General features: G+C 39.6%; 1 protein-coding gene across 1 annotated transcript in view; it reads left to right on the plus strand.

Annotated features, from left to right (window-relative positions):
- ITGA2 (integrin subunit alpha 2) overlaps window positions 1-17,999 on the plus strand; it is a 69,772-nt gene that overhangs the window by 10,883 nt on the left and 40,890 nt on the right. The window contains exon 2 of the mRNA XM_080373075.1: window positions 10,116-10,239. Coding sequence (XP_080229201.1) covers window positions 10,116-10,239 — 124 coding nt within the window. The remainder of the gene's footprint in view (window positions 1-10,115; window positions 10,240-17,999) is intronic.

Genomic DNA, 17,999 nt, shown 5'->3' on the forward strand with positions numbered 1-17,999 from the left:
CTGCCTAGGCCTTATCTGGTGCCAGAATTAATCATTTCAGTATGCATTAAGAAGGAATTTCAGGTGAACGACTGGGACCACCTACCTCCTGTTGAGGCTGCTGAGCCATTAGCTCCCCTTATAATCAGGGGAGGGAAATAGTTGTTAAGTCTGCTATAGGAAAACAAAAGTTGTGATAATTATAGCTCTTCCAAGTATTATATTATATATCCTGTGGTGCTTTGGAGGTTTTCTTTTTGCAGGAAGCTGATGCAGCAAACTTTTTACAGCTGAGGCTGTTCTTGTTTCTGGGTCTGTGTACAGCTCAGAATGCTGAGCTCCTGTCTTGCTCTTAAAAAGCTGTGAAGGAGGAACAGGGTAAAAGTATCCTGAACAGCATGATGGCAGGGTCACTCTCTACCCACTGCAGTCCTCACATGGCGGGCAGCAGTGCTGGAGTGGCAAGGGGATTGATGGTAATGGCGAGTCCCTCAGCCTTTTTCTAATTTAGCCTTTTCAGGTCACATTGAACAATGATGTGGTATAATACACTAATACGTTATAATACACTGAAATTTTCATGTAGCCTAGAGTGTGATAGTGCAGGGAAGTACAGACACTTTTGGTTTCTTTCCCACTTCTTGATACCTGTCTGCAAACATGCGTTTTCATCTGTGTACAAACATGTTTTCATAGCAGCTGAGATGGGCAAATGCAGCACATGGGGCACAGAGACAGCAGTCTCACCAACTTCTGTATGATGACATGCATTTCCTCTCTTACAGTCATAATGTGGCTTGTGCTTCCCTGTTTATATTTGGAAATATTGCTGGTTTTAAAAAAGGGTCAACAACTGATAATGCGGACACAAGAAGATAATTTGCTGGAGTGAAATGCTGCTTGAAGAGTCAGTCTTTGTCATAGGGAAGCATGCAAAGTGTTACTTTATCATCATTACTTGTGAAGCCAGTGACCTAACTGCACATAGAACATATAGGTGTGTTCAGCTTGTTAGCCTCATGTGCTTTCAATTGCTCCATGGTATCACTGAGAACACATTGTGGTGCTCTTAAGGACAAAGTTGGAACAATCCTATGTTTTGCACGAAGATGAAAGAAAAAACGCAGTTTATATTAGAAAATGAAATTTATTTGCATCTTCTGTAAAAGAAAGTTTTTTCCACTGAACTTAATGATAGAAACATGCCATGATAATAAATTTAAGTAGGCTTGAATACTTGCTGTCTTTATTAAAAACACATAGTAAGTTGTCAGTCCTGCTGGAACTGCTCTTAACCATTACTTTGAGATCAGTCAAAGTGTATGCAGTAGGTTGTTGAGATTTCTTAATTCCAGATGAAGAGCATCTTATTTGTCTGCTTTGGGAGCCAAGGAGGACACTGTGTAGACCACAAACAGGGAGTTACCAAGAGAAAGACAAGTCCTTCAGAGCCATGGGTAATGCAGTCATGGGTAAATTTAATTGGATTTCTTACTCTACAGCAGTGCCACAACAGTAAAATAGACAGCACCTAGTTGTGTTATCTCAGTATCTCAAACTTTTTATTCACAATTTGTATGTTGTATCATGTTTGAGTTGCTTTTATAGCAGGTTATTGCTAACTTCTTGGTGCAGATTCTTGGATCATAAACAGTTGTAACTGAAAGACAGTGACTTGGGCTTTCACACACTCAAGAGACTTTCAGGCTGGAAGCTGACCTACTTCCAGGAAGAAGCAGTCAGCCAACTAAACCAAGGAAGTTTGTTAAAGGGAGGGAGAGGAGAGAACAAAGGCTGGTGGGAGGGAGGATTTGTTACTAAATGAGGCATTGTTTTTTTCTTTCTTCTGGGTGGATTTTTTGTGTTGATTGCTTTTTGGGATTGGCGGTGGTGTTTTGGGTTTTGTTTTGTTTTGGGTTTGGTCTTTGGTATTTTTTTTTGGTTGCCTACAGTTTCCTTCTACCCTAAATGTTATACTTTAAGTATTAAATAGTTAGAGATATTGTACCTCATATGAAGAAAACTTTGGTCTCAAGATAAAAGAAAGTAAAGCAAATAGATGAAGCAGTGAAATGAAGACTTGCCTATTAAGGCTTCTGTAAACATAATGAAATACCAACAAAGTAACTGAAATGAGGATTATAAAATACTCTGATTTCTAGTACAAAAAATCCAGTGTCTTGCAACTCACATTCTTCGCTGCTCTTGATTACGGTCAGAAGTTCACATTGTCTTTATTTAGAAGGTTGTTCTCAATAAGAAATCTGTTTGATTTAAAATAAAAATAGATTAACTGTGATTATAAGACTGCTGTTTCAGTACATGAGCTAAAGATACATACTCACTATGGCAAGTAGATACTGATAACTTTGTGCCTATTGAAGAAAAAAATAACAAAAAAATAGAGAAGTAAGTATACAGGAGAAAAGTAATGAGAAAATAATTTTAGTTCTATTGACCGTAATGAATAAACTACCAGACTGAATTATAAATAGTCCTGTATTTTCCCTGCATCAAGTGCATTGGATTCCACATAGCCCTAAGTATACTAAAGATACATCAAAAAAGTGTTTTATGCATGTAAGTCCCAAACGGTGCAAACAATATAGGATTGCTTGTTTTACGTGGGAAAAAAACCACCTTGATTTGATGTTGTTACCTGTGCGTGCACACAATGCTCTAGCAAAACTGTAAAGCTAATTAGGCTGAAGACTAATGTGTAGAAAAAAAAAAAAGTGTTTCCTTTTTTAAGGCAGATTTGCTCTCTGAACAAATTCACTGCAATAAGAATTGCTCAGTGGCTTCTGAAAGCCACAATGAATAATATCTGTACAGCAGTTCAATAGAATAAAGTAACTGCCTGCTGCTTGTTTCGTTCTTTGTGTATTGACAGTCTTGTGACTAATACCTTCAAAACACGTTGTATTATGAAAGCTGTTCAAATTATGGGTTGTGCATTCTGTAAGAATAATTGACTAATTCCAGTTGGATTATTGCTCTCATAACACATGTTCAGAATAATAAGGGAGTGACTTTACTCCTACACCAGAATGTTGTTGTCTTTTAATAAAAAGTAGTAAAATGTTTAATATGAAGCAAATACTACTTGATTGCCCTCTTTCATAACTTTATTACTTTCCCTTCCTGCCTTCATTCCACCTTCTGCCTAATATTTCAAGGACAGTAGGTGATTATAGTGCAAATGGTATCTGTAGGTGCCTTACTGACTTTGGAACCTGTGAGTCAATTTCAGGAAGTTTTTGCAGAGGGATGAAAAAAGAACCAGCTGGATATCAGAGTGAGGCAAAAGTGCTTTCACAAATTCCCTGACAACTAAGGAGATGCAGTGTGACCTTGCACAATACAAAACACCAGAAAATCCACCCCAAAGAGAGCCCTGAGAAATACTTCAGTCATGGGGAAACCTTGAACTAGAGTGTGCAGTCTGCTATGAGATGAAGCCAGCAGAAAGCAAGAGTTACGAGTTCTCTCATCCCTCCCACCCCTTTCTTTTCTGTGCCCCCAGTGAGGTCTGACAGGCTTCAGGGCTCTGCTAATGTGTGTTCTTTGGAGGAAGAATTCTTTGAGACCAAGGAGAGAATTTTCTTTGTAGAATTTGTTGTGGCTCTCTTTGAGCAGATTAACATAAAAGGCAAAGTAAAACCCTGTTCTGGAAAGAGCAGATACTTTAAAAAATGCTACACTGAGCAATTAAGGCAGCGTAGGCTGTGCACATCTTACTGGCTGCCAATCTATGAAGCTGCTACAGGAAGCAGACAATAATCTAGTGGGGGTTTCTTAATACTTTTTTCCAAAACAATTCATGGACTAAAAAACCCATGCAAGAATGCATGTAATACTGTTTTGGTTTTACCGTAATGCCAGGTCACAGCCTTGCTGCTCTTCTGTAACTACACACTTACCCGAACTTCCACCCGCAAATCCCCTAGTGTGCTGGTGACTTTGGGCCCGCTGCCCTGTTGGGGGTGGCATGAGGGGCACGGTTGTAGCCATGGCCATGTTACTGAGCAGAGGGGAGCTGCCAGTGGGGGCTTCTCCTTGTTCTCTCTCCTGGCATTGTTACTGGCGTGAACGTTCACTCACAAAGACAAATGGCTGCTTAGCTGGATGACACAACAAATATAACAAGGTTCTATAACTAATAGTTGTTTGAAGAAGAGAACACCATACCATTAAGGAAAAAAGTGTGTGAAGTTTCCTACTGGCAAGGTTAATATTAGATACATGTAAAACCAATGCTTAGCACGAGGTGGATCCTTACTGACTCAGCGGTCAAATTCCATCGCATCTTCTTTTTCCTTTATAGTGTGATAGCTAGGCCGGTTTGATGCCAGCTATAAATAAAAGCAGTAGTGAATGACTCTGTTTGGCTGGATGTTTTAATGAGACATGAGACTGGGCATAACTGGGTCTTTATGATTATGGGATTCTATCATATATTACCATCTTGAATTGGAGCATCACCTTTGAAATATAGTATAAAGTGATTGAAAAGCCAGTTTTACTCCACTGAAAACAAAATGACATGTTTCTTATGACACTTAGGACACAAAATGCAGACTAATAATATTCTTAGTATATTTTATTAAACTTTCATAAACTTATTTTACAAATGAAATAAAGACACAAAATCAGATTTCTTTTTCTTTGCATCCAATGAAATATTTTATTTTTGTTGTACTGATAAATCTGAATAAGAGGTTACAATCTGACAACTATCATAATCGTGACATTAAATGATTGATTACCCAAGAGATGTTTTCTGCTTTTTCACTTGAAGCTGTGAGCTTTGCTTACAAAATCAAAACAGTTATGAACTGGGTGTACCTAATATGAGCTATTACTTCAATAAACTTGCTTCAGCTTGTACTTCAACGGCACCAAACAGAAGACATTATAGCTATGGTTAGACATGTCATTTATAGTTACAGAAGAATTCCCACATGTTCAGGCTCAAAGGTGCACAGTCAGAACATGTATTATTTTTGATCCTACTAGGAGCAAGAAAATGGTGGTACAAAAGTATAAAAGAAGCTATGCTGCTACACTACAGCAGCTGTGGTACACACTGCAGTAATGCAGCTGCTGAAGTGTAGGAATTCCCCCCCCCAAAAAAATTATATTCAAAGAGGTACTGGATTTTATCGGAAAGCTTACAGTTCCTTTTATCCAGTTAAGGATTTTTCACTAACTTTTCTTTTCCGTGCTTGATGAAAGTGTTGTATTTAAACCAAAGCACCTAAGCCCCCTATCCAGTTGGCAGAGAAGAACTGCTGCTTTTGAAGTCTTCAGAGGGACCTTCAGAAGCTTTAGGCTTGTATCTGGCTTCCTTTGTTTCACACGGTCTATTTATTTGACTGTAAATAAAGTGTCATTTGCAGACAGAAGTTAGGAAGTGGATTTTTACTTGCAGAACTAATCTCTCATCATGATCATTAAGTCACAAAGTAGAAGTCTGTCACTAAAAGCTATTAAAAGTCCAGATAGTGAATTAGTTTTCTTTATTTCAGGATTCTTAAATTATCAAAGTTCATTGCCTGAAGGCAGCAACAGATACTGAATCTTTCCAGCTTAGAATATACAGTACTTTGAACCTAGATGCTTCAATGATTGGCACCCTTTTAATGCATAAGAGACCCTCTTATTCTGGCACAGGCTTAAAATAGGTTTGAAGCAAACTTAGCGTTTTCTCTTTTTTTGCTACAAATGCTTGAATTTCTTGTTCTGAATACTGTGGATGGATGTACAAAATGGATAAAAAGATGTTCTTGTAGTGTAAGCACTATATAAGATGGAGGAGGAAAATGTCAGGAAAATGCCTAGTATGGAAAATGCAAGTATGTACTTGCTAGCCGCAAACCGAGTAGGGTTTGTGTGGAGCAGATCTAAAAATCAGAACCTTGCTGATGATTATAAAAATGTGGAATTTAAAATGACTGTGATTGAAATATACTGAAACTATGGTTCTCTTGACAGTTTGTCGTGACTGAGGGTGTATTTGACAGCTTTTCTACATGGATCTTACAAAGCAGTCAGGAGTGAGAGGCAAAGCTGATTCTTAAGAATACTGCAAATGACAGCAGTCAGAGGCAGAATTTTCTTACTAGTTTTTTACTCTTTTCTTTTTGCTGTCCTTGACTGGCTGCCTGTCCAGAAGATGCAGATGATAAAGGCAGTTTTGAGAAAAAGCCTGCAGTCTGGCAGACATTTTTCCCCTTATTCCAGGTAGAAATCCTTGCCCTCAAAGAGCAATTCTGTGATGCTGCAGTAGTGCAAATGATCAAAAAGAATAAAATCAAGCCCCTGTAGCAAGTGGGAGAGATGGATGAAATGGTTCAGTGATGAGGTGGAATGGGAGGCTGGGGAGAAAAAAAGAGCATTACTTTCCTAAGTTGTGATGAGGCCCAGAGGAACTGCAAGGAGCTGAAGCATCCCTGAGCTAGACCAGGCAGGGTCTTTGCTCCTTGGAATCAGCCCCCATCTTGGCAAAAGGAGGACAACAACGGTGGCCCTGGAAGGTCCAGGGAGAGATGCTGCAGTGCCCATGGCGGGAGAGGGCAGGAGATGCACAGGCAACGCGTAACACAGCAAGCATTGTGTTGACCCGCATCTGACTTGTCACAGTGCCCTGTGGGAATTTGAACCAGCACAAGGACTTCCCTTCAGGCTGTTGGTTATGAAATCGGGTCTCTTGAGTTTTATCACGCTGTGGAAATTTTTGCCCTGGCTCTAGCATTTAATGAAACAGTCACCTTGACCACAATTCAAAAGATGTTCTATGCATTTGCACCAAAGTTGGCCAGTGCACTTAGAAGATGTTTAGCAGTTACCATTTGGGTAGTTGTGTGATTTGCTAATAACTGTGTAACAAGAGTCCAGTCAGTCAAGAGTTTTTCTCTAGATGTCATTGGATTTGGGGTCAGACTGAAAATATTTATCATTCTAGGATACTTCTGGCTCTTCATTGGAAAACCAGGGTTTATTTTCATGTGCATCACATAACTTGAAGGGTTATTCTTCTGTATTTATGTGCAGGATGGCATTGCATTATAGTATCCTGTGGCCTCTAAGAATGGGGCACTGCTAAATCGTGCTTGATTTCTGACTGAGGATAATATAATTTGAAAATAAAAGACCCAAAAATAAATCTAGGATGTGACATGAGCAAAATGTTTTGGTAAAATGCAAGTATATTAGATCATGGAAGAATTGCTGGCAATAGTCAATACCCATCTCTTTTCCCTCTTCCCAAAACCCAGACATGAACTATGGATATATGAGGTCATGTTTAGTGACAAAAGTATTGCAAAACACAGAGTGATACGTATGTACACATTCTCTTCTCCAATCTTAAACATTACTCAGGAAATACATTTATCTCTTAAGAGACGTTTCTCAAGGAACTGTACTTTTATGGAAGGGTGATTTCTTGCTTTCCAGAGGTCAGCTGTAAATAGTGGTTGTTTGAAATAACTAGTATATTATTTCCTGTTTTGAGTTTGTGGTGAAAAAGGAGTAGCTCTGTGAGTTTTATTTAGTCTTTTGCTAGTAATGTTTTCTATTATGTGGGCAAAGGTACAAAATTCATTGAAATTTTTTACGTGTTGTAAGCTTTGCCTGCAAACCTGCGGTTGTGATTTTAATGTTCTCACTATGATGTTATTATTGTTATTACTCTTACAGCTACTGTGATGGGTTGTTTTATGCGGGTATAATCACTGTTCCTGTCTTCCAGAGCTGGTTCTGGGACCTGGAAGAGAGTCATACCAATCATGAGCTCTCTGCCCATCAAAACTAGAGATGTGCTTGGAATTTTATATTTTTAAGATGCCAAAGATTGGCACATCTCTCCTTAAACGTTCACTGTTATAAGGGATTGTCATAAAGGCTGACACTTTACTACACAGTGACTCATGCTAAGTAAGTATGGTGAGGCACATTTTGTGTGTAGAGCAGATAAAAAAACTCATTCCGTCTGGGCACACAGGAAGGGAGGGGAAGTGTGAAGGATGTTGTTTAACCCATGAGCAACTCCGTGAACCTGCCTCACCTGTGAACCTTGGGGAGTAACTGCACAGTGCAACCATAGGTGGTGATTTCTTCCATTGCTGCCATTTTTGGAGGGTTGTCAGGAGCCCTGTGGTGTTCCTCAGGTGGGCTGTAGCTTGTTCCAGGGATTCCACTGTTGTCTCAGTCCTTCTACCTTCAAGCTGGGGGAGGAGTTATCTGCTCCTGGCTAATAGAGGATTCTGGCCCTTTTCCTGCAGCTTCTGTAATGGACATTATCCTAGATGTCCGCCTACGGCTCTTGGTCGGAAAGAAATCAGGTTCTTTATAAATGAGCAGTGGGCACTCATGCGTTGCAAACTCATGACACTTGAGACCCCAGTTCACACTGTCAGTTCCTTTGAAAATGGCATGGAGTGGCCTACCCTTATTCCTAGGCGTGCAAGTGCCCAAGTAAAACCAATTAATACCCTGATCATAGCAAAGTGGACTTTCAGTGTTAAGTGTAATGATTTATTAATGCAGTTCTATCTTGCATGTTTGTATTTCTAAGTTTTCCTGTTTAGACAACTGTTCAGACTGTTTGGACTAAAAACAAAGTGCCTCAAAAATGTAGGTTTTCTGATGCAGATAGACACTAGAATACAAACAGTATTAGCAGTTAGAGTCAGTGCATTTTCATTTTAATAAAAGCTGGGTGGATGGGATTAAATCCAGTTGGCAGCCAGTCACAAGTGGTGTTCCCCAGGGCTCAATACTGGGACCAGTTCTGTTTAATGTCTTTTTATCAGTGATCTGGACAACGGGATCAAGTGCCCCCTCAGTAAGTTTGCAGGCAACACCAAGCTGGGAGAATGTTGATCTGCGGGAGGGCAGGAGGCTCTGCAGGGGGGTCTGGGCAGGCTGGAGCGATGGGCCCAGGCCAGTTGTGTGAGGTTCAACCAGGCTCAGTGCCGGGCCCTGCCCGTGGGTCACACCAGCCCCCGCAGCGCTGCGGGCTGGGGGCAGGGGGCTGGGAACTGCCTGGGGGGAAAGGGCCTGGGGGGGCTGGTTGGTGGCCAGCTGGGCATGAGCCCCCCGTGTGCCCAGGTGGCCAAGGAGGCCAGCAGCATCCTGGCTGGTGCCGGGAACAGCGTGGCCAGCCGGGCCAGGGCAGTGCTGTCCCCCTGCACTGGGCACTGGCGAGGCCGCCCCTCGACTCCTGTGTTCAGGTTGGGCCCCTCACTGCCAGGGGGACGCAGAGGGGCTGCAGCGTGTCCAGAGACGGGCAGGGGGCTGGTGAAGGGTCCAGAGCACAGGTCTTATGAGGAGTGGCTGAGGGAATGGGGGTTGTTTGGCCTGGAGAGGAGGAGACTTGGGGGGGACCTTATCCCTCCCTACAGCTACCAGAGAGGAGGTGTTAGCAAGGTGGGTCTCTGTCTCTTCTCCCAGATAACAAGAGATAGGAGAAGAGGAGATGGCCTCCAGTTGTACCAGGAGAGGTTTAGATTGGATGTTGGGAAGAGTTTCTTCACTGAGAGGATGGTCAAGCATTGGGACAGGCTGCCCAGGGAGGTGGTGGAATCAGCATCCCTGGACGTGTTTAGGAGACATGTAAATGTGGCGTTTGAGGACATAGTTTAGTGTTGGACTTGGCAGTGCTGGGTGTGATGGTTGGACTTGATGATCTTAAGGGTCTTTCCCAACGTGAATGATTCTGTGATTTTATGATTTTAATGAACCTCAGCAGGCCTTTTATGGGTTTGCTGTGCTATATGCTTAATTTATGCCTTAGGGTATAGGAGGATAACAGACATCTGAATCATGTTTCTTGCCTCGCTTCAGCTAAAACATTCCTATTAGTAATGCTGCAACTTTTTTTAAGGCAAACAGTGAATGAGTCCTTGATGTCTACCCACAATATTATAACGTGTGTAAAGAGTGCTATACAGGCATTACGCATGGTCAGATAGGTACTGCAGGGAAAAGACTTTTTTTCTTGCATGTGTCAAAGGCTACATTTTATTTTCTTTTCTCGGGGGAGCTGGCACAGATAAAGAGCCTTTTTCACAGGGATCAAAATTATTCTTTAATTGTTTCTGTGATAATCATAATCTTTCTGTTAACAGGCATTCTTCATAACTGCTGTGAAGCCTACAATGTTGGGCTCCTAAAAGCAAAAATATTTTCTGGTCCATCAAGAGAGCAGTTTGGATATGCAGTTCAACAGTTTATAAATGAACAAGGCAAATGGTAAGCAGTTTGAACAGCTTGTTACATGAACATCTTTTAAGTTAAAAGATTAAGGAAAAAATGTTGCAACTTGGTTTTCTTTTATAATTCCATGTTTCATTTAAATGTGTTACAGATAATTAATTTTTATATTAGAGTTATCTTTTTACAAATAAATACTTAAGTTATTAAAACAAAAGTTGAAATACTCAGAAGACTTACGCATGTTCAGGGTTTTTTTCCCTTATGCTGTGCAAACTGAGGTCTTTCTGTTAATCTTTTACTTTAATCTCCAGTACACCAGTTTCCTCAGACTCACAATTTCTGTAGAATTTTAACTCTCATTTCATTCCTTCCCTGTACCAATAGCATCTTTGTAACACATTACATATATGCTGGGTATTTTTCCATTTTAGCATTGTTGAAGTTAAAACAAATTATTAGGCCTGGGAAGATCTAGTTATTAATATTAAAATTAAGTGAACTTATATTTATGTCATTTTGTGTCTGATAGAGTGTTAAGTGTTCGATTCTCAAGGGACAGTGTATTTGGATGTATATAATAACACAATCTAGCAAAAGCTCTATCTATGTCCACTGCATCTCTTCAGCCATAAAATTTGATGTGCAATCCACTGTTGCCACAGCACTGGGCTTGATGAATAATTATTAAAATATTTTTTCTATTAATGTTGGCTTCAAAAAGATCTTTAATATATTAACCCAGAGTAGACCCATTTAGTGGAAAACAGATTGTTTCCTCTTCTGCAGCTTCAGCAACTACAAAGCTTAACGCATCTTCCATGGCAAGGACTGTATGTCTATAAATAATTTAGTGGTGCTCAACTACTTTAAGTGGCTATTTGTAAGTGGCTATCTGTATATACATGGGTTTAAATCTACAGTGGAAAGTCACGCAAGTTATATATATTATCATAAACAGAGACAGCATTTTAGATGTGTCATTCTTCTTAGACTGAAATAGTGTCAGAACCAAAATCGCCACAAACTGGCATGTTTGCTTAAAAGATGATGGATGGATAGTAAGTAACAACTTATTTCAGTAAAAAGAAAGTAAGATGTCAAAATCTGAAACCCATGGAAAAGCATATGAAAATGTATTTTACAGTTAAAGTTTGGAAAAACCTATAAAAAATACTGAGCCGAGACATTTATGCATAGCCCTGCACAGAGACACTGTGCAGTTGCAGTTGGTTTCATATGCAAAGATGTAAGGCTGTCTAGATCTCACTGCATCTGCAGTGTTAACTGTGTTTACCACTAGTGATCAGGAGGCAAAGTAAGAGAAGAGCAGAGCTATATCCTCCAAACTAAGAGCTTGGCATGTCCTCTCGCTCCATTGGGTAGGCTCCCAACCTACCCCCACTCCTTGCCTCATGTTGTGGTGGCTTCTCACTGTGTTTCTGCCTGCTTTAATTATGTGTTTAGTCATCCATAGGTCAGAGCTCTCTTTTTTTAAAGCTTCTGTATAAAGCCATTGAAGGAGAAGAAGAATGTCTGTCTCAAGTGAATTGAATGCTGTAGCTCATACATGGAGAAATTATGTCTTGTGTTTTATCCTTCATGTAAGTTTTTCTGTCAGCTTGTAACAGGAGCACTAAGTTCCAGACTCAACCAAGCTATTTATGTTTTACGTTTCCCTGTTCCGTTTTTACTTCTGATATAAAAACTTCTCCACTACCACTTATGTGAGGTAGAGTTCAGGAAAGAAAGTAACTTAATGGATTAACTTTTCCTATCTTCTCCCAAGTATATGAATATTATGCATCTGGGAAGCTTTTCTGTAGATAGGCACTTTATCATTTGTTCATTCATTGCATGGTGTCTGACCATAGCTCCAAAAGTCAGGAGAGTTTTGTCAGCTCTTGTTTGAGTAACTGGTTTGTTAGAGACTGTTCAGTGAAGAAAAGCTCTTTTCAGTCTCCCTCTCAAGATGTCATTAGACAAGCTTAGAAAAAAAGTCACAGTTTACTGTCTTGTTTTTTTTCATTTCTAGGCTATTTTCTTTTTCTTGGGGCAACAGAGGTTTTTCTTGTGTGCATTGTTTAAAAAAAAGAAAGCACTCAAGCTGTTCAGTAGAGTTTGTGTCTCCTATAAGTGATGCAGAGGCTGCAGTCTGTCTGCAGAGCATTTGTTGATATGGCTGAACTAAGAGTGAGATAAACAGTCCAAGCTTTGCATAAGATCTGGATGCTCCTTTCTGTCAGAGTGGAGCATTTATCACCATATGCTTTTTTGAAGGGACCATCATTGTGCATCAAGAATGTGATGTACTTGAAAACTCTGTTCAGGCACAGTGGAGCCACTTACCACATCAAAAGCTGCTGGGGTGGCACTTCTCTCCAAGAGAGAGCTTATCCAGAACCTGACATCCACCAGAAGTTTCGTCACTTGCAAGACCTTGCTTCTATTAATAAAATCACATGTTGCTATATTAAATACAGCTTTAAAAATCCGCCTGTACTCTGTCAAAGAGCAGAAAGGAGAGATACAGAAAAAGCAGCAGATACCAGCTGTATTATTCAGTTGTATTTCTGGAGATACGCCTCCTGAGGCAGTAAGAGCTATAGGAAATGACAGAGGAGATTTTTTGTAGAAATGGCACTGTATACAGCACTATGTTACCCCTCTTGCTTGGAGATGAGTTCAGAGAGAAAAGGGAAGACAGTCCAATCGGGAAGGGAGGCTGTAGAGGGGGATTTTACATGTTGGGAAGCTGTAACACAAACCAGCAAGGGAGCCCTTTCTGTGTAGAGTCAGATGATCCAGGATAATTGGACACTGGTCTGCTGTGCATCGATGGGCATTGATGGCATGTGATGCTCATAAATAAGGGCAAACTTACAAGTCAAGCACAGCTGAAGCTTTTCTGGTGACTGGTGGGAATTTCAAAACAGGAGCTCTTTAATGAACTCAAGGAAAATTCTGAACACCAAAGAAACTCATCAATTAGAAAAGCTGAGGCAGTCCACCACACAAGTAATTAGCCACAACACAAACATCATTCAGTTTACGCTCTGGTTCTCCCTGTCATGAGGTCAGCTGTATTTGAACCGTAAATTGAGACCAAATTCTCTGTTATTTTATAAATGTAATCTTTCAGAAAGGCTGATTGTACCATCAAGTTCACCTGGAATGTGCATGCCCTGAACTGCAGCTGATAGTACGTTCTGCAAAGAGAACAGTATTTACTCCATGCTGAGATTTGGTTTGATATCTGTCTCAGGTGAATAAGATTCAATAGCTGCATGTAGCTATTAAAATGTTTTTTTCCTACCCATACGTGTCTTTGAGTCTGTGGATACATCCCACAACAGAACGAAAATCTGTCTGCTGTTGAGGTACTGTTTGGTATGAAGTTGCAGCCACCCTGCTCAGTGGTGTCTGTGTGCTTAGGATTTCAAATCTTTAAATTTTGTTTTGGAATTTGTGTTACGGGATTTTTCTTTTCTGAAATACTTTGGTCAGTAATGACACCATAATATGCACTGCCCTTACTGATGTATCAGATAATCATTGCACTACTAAATAGTTTTAAAAATCACTGCGTACTGCTCACTGGTCATCAAAGCCCAACAGTCTTTCTCCAGTGGTGGTGTGTTGCCTCTTCAGACCAATAAGATGTTTTACTGAAAAGACACATTTCTGTAGCAACTTTTGCTGAAATCAATACATTTCCAAAGCCTTCTGATTTTAATGAGGAAGGCAATTTCTGCCAACTTTTTTTTTGTTCCTAAACAAAATGCTGCCATTGTTACAGCTTTGTCTTTTCAGTGCCAGCAGCACTTCTAATGCTTTTGCTGTCCTGTCTGCATGCCCTATGGTTTTCCTTTTTCCTGCTTGGAGAAGCAGCTCTGGCTTCTGTCTTCTAGGCCTTTTAATTTGTCAGTCAAATCCTCTTGCCATAGCTCACTGTAATTTTTAAAATATTGAGTCTTTTGTTCAAAGGTTCGAAAGTTTCAGATCGTGATGAGTGTTTTGTGGTGTGCAGAGAAACATCTATGAAAGCAAAGAGTTTTCTGATCTTCATATCTATTTATCACTTCCTGTAATTGTAAGGGAAAGGGCCAGATGATTAAGAGGTCCTTTTCTGCTTTTATTTTTCTTTTTCCTATTAGCCATCTTTGTGTTTAAAAAAACACACTAAAGAGCAAATGCATGGAAAAAAAAAAAAAAGAAAACCAGAAAATATAAAACATGCTTTCACAACAGCTGGGAATTCAGCCCTTCACCATGAATTCTGATTTTGTTTTCTGCTACGTCACACTTTGCCATTTACTAGCTTTGTCATGGTGTAATTTCCCAGAAATAATTCCTGTTGCACTTTGATCTGCCACTCCTGCAGCCTGTGTGGTATGGCATTGCTGCTGAACTTTATTTGACTTCATGTAGTTCCATTGCTTTGTATACGGTGTTGGAGACTGATTAAGGAGCTGAATAATAAAATCAGAGGCAATATTACATGCTAATCACTATAGTATTGTGTAAAGATAGTCTACAAGAATACATAAGGAAGTTTTGTAAAAATAAATATGTAACTCATGGCTGAAAAAGACCCTTAATACACTGTACATGGTAACAGTTTATTTGGAAACCAGCATTTTGAAATATTTTAATACTCATTTACTGCATTATTTTCTGATACATTCTGTTTCACTCTGCTTCATGTGCATCCTGTTTAATTACAGTAAAAAATATTTTTGTAGTTAGCAGGATGCTAGCCAGATCTCCTGCTTTCTGTACTTCTGATGTTTTGGGAAGATACACATGCATTTTCCCAGAGCAGCATTGTGTAACTCCCTACTTGTAATGGTTTATGTTAATTTTCAAAGGCAAGTAGGACTTGTTGATTTCTAATATAGATTAAGGCTAGTTTTAAACTTAAGTAAGGCTCAGGATAAAAGAAAATAAAGGTCCTAGGAAATTACTTAATTATTGAGGTTGGAAATTAAAAGTAGAGGGCTAGGCTTGGCAGAAGTTGGTTAATAACTTTTTCTAAGGAGCGTATTGATGGCAGGTTAGACTAATTAAATCAAACAAGGGAAGGGGTTTAATAGCTCTGTTCATTTCTGAAAATCACAGTGTCAGTAATAGTCAGTTCTAAGTGTTAAATTCTGTGTGAGTGTGATTTTTTTGCCCACAGCATGGCTACAGTATGGAGATTTGACAGACCCTACAAATCTACAATGAAAGTTAATACAGCAAAGGGTCTAATAACTTCCAGTAAAATATGACCAGTGCAAGCTAAATGAAAAACAAAATTGTTTGCTTTGGGCATAGTGGGCATGCATTTATATTTGTGTTTAAAATTAGAAGGGTTTGTCTTGTGTGGCTTGCATTTTTCCATTTGTGCCATGCAACAGCTACAAGGTTAGTTTTAGGGCTAGCAGAAGTAAAATACAATTGTGAATATAAAGTTCTAGAAGTGGATTGGGTGTAAAAAGTGATGGTTCCTTGGCATAAATAGATGTCTGCCTTGGAATTCATGTTGAGGTTGGAGCCCACATGACTGGCTGAGCAGCATAAAGCCCATGGAGTGAGTGCAAATATGCATGCTGAAAGGGCAAGTTTCTAAACTCTGTTCATGGGTTTTGTCTCTAGTTCATGCCAATAGCAAGGGTGAGGGTTATAGTTAGGCTGGGATATGGGGACAGTTAGTGCTCAGGGATGCTTCTCCTCCTTTTCTCCTCTCATTCTCACTCTGTAAATGAAACAGTGTGCTTTGTGCTTCAGGATAACCCATGGCTGCAGAGCGATGCCAGTGCCATGCAGAGATGTGTGGTGTTTCCTGACTGGATGGAGTAGAGCAGGGGGTGCTTCCAAGATCCATTAAGCTCATTCTTTGAACAGTAGCTCTTCTCCAGCAGGGACTCTGAGATATATTTGCCTTATGGAAAATGCTGGAAAAACATTAAAATATTTATAAATGTACACAGCGCAACGTTCAGCTTAGTTAATGCTGAAAAGCAATTCAAGTTTCAGGTACTACACATGCAGTACTGCCATCCTTTTTAAAACTGTTTTCTGTTTCCACAAAAACTGTTAGCCCTTTCTTTCTCCCATCCACCCCAGTTAGCATTTTACAACTGTAAATAACTCCATGGTACCTAACAAAGAGGCAGACTGTAGCACCATGTCTTCCTCCTGTCAGTCACCATTGATCCACTCCAGCCCTCTGTGTTACTGCAAGCGTTAGCAGGTTGTATCATCTGTCAGCACGTGACCAGTGGAGTAGTTTCTCATGAGTTCTGGTTATTTAGTCCTGAGCTATGGTAGTTCTGGTTTCCACTGTGCAGGAAAAGCTATATGGCTCAGAAAATAACAAGAAGATCAGAGGCCTCCTCACAGGTAGTGTAACATATGCTGCATTTATATAGAGAGGTATTTATATGAACCAGAATTGCAGGTTTAGAGATGCTAAAAGTACATGAAATCCTGTTCTTGCTGCCTGCATAATCACTGTTTTTCAACAAGGTAATTGAGAAGAAGGTAGTATTTTTAAGATATTCTGACACATAGAAAGTAGAATCTGAAGTTACCCCCATCTAAACTGGTAAAACAGAGTAATATTATCTGTGCTTTTAAGTTCGTGTTTAATTGATATGAAATGAACTAAAAAAATGCAGTTAGCAGTATGTCTTTGAGAAAGCTAAAAAGGACTCAAACTCTTGCTTGTGCTTCTAAAACTGTCAAAGTTGGTTTGGTTTGGTTTGGTTTTTTGTTGTTGTTTGTTTTGGGGTTTTTTTTTTATCAAAGCCTTTGTATTGAAACTAGTTTTAAAATTGCAGCAGTAAAATCAGATGGTCCCTGGAAAGTTAATATGATATATAGCAATTGCTTTGAAACATAATAACTTCATAAAATGTGTTTTATAGTGCAAGGTATTTGCATTAGCTACCTGTAAAATTTTAGAATGACAATTTAGCTTTTAGCAACCTATTGACCAACTAAAAAAGATGGCTTTTTATGAAACTCCGTGTTCTGTACTCTAGAGTCCCATTGCTTGCCCTTTTGTTGTCCCATAAATGCATGTATCACTACCATAGACTGTTCTGTATGAAAGAAAAGTCATATTGCTCCTGGAGCAAATACCCACAGTCCTTGCTTTCTAATAATCTTCCATTTTTTCATATTCTTTGAGATCACCTTCTTATGGTCATGTTTTGGCTTACCCTTATTTCACTGCATGTTAAACTATAAAGAATTGTCCATCTCTTCCAGCCGTACACAGCCTTATACTGCCTGGTGATTTCACTCTCAGTTGTGCTGAAAAGTAGGTGTTCTTAAGCAGTGTTTCTAGGGGGTAAATTAACCCATTTTGTGAAGGCTTTCAGATAAAAATTAAAGGGGGGTGAATTAACCCATTTTGTGAAGGCTTTCAGATAAAAATTAAAGGGGGGTGAATTAACCCATTTTGTGAAGGCTTTCAGATAAAAATTAAAGGGGTCTTGAGAAGCAGATGTTGGAAGGGAAACCTTAGGGCAGATGAAGGAATGAGTCAGAGAAAGTGAATCACGTTGTATTGTAGGCACAAGTTACTGTAAGTCTTAACTTTCTTGTTCAGGATCAAATATTTCATGCAGCAGACTGTTACCACCTGCAGTATTTTCTTTCTGACTCAGTGTTGTCAAGGTGTGGTAGTGTTCAAGCTCAGACATAAGCATTGACTGTTGCTGAGCAGATCCTGTAGGAAATGCTTCTTATTGGTTAAAAGAATAACTTAAAAGGAATCAGTTAACCATTAACTGACAGGACAATAA

The sequence above is a fragment of the Falco punctatus genome (genome assembly GCF_963210335.1).
Source record: "Falco punctatus genome assembly, chromosome: Z".
NCBI classification, from domain to species: domain Eukaryota; kingdom Metazoa; phylum Chordata; class Aves; order Falconiformes; family Falconidae; genus Falco; species Falco punctatus.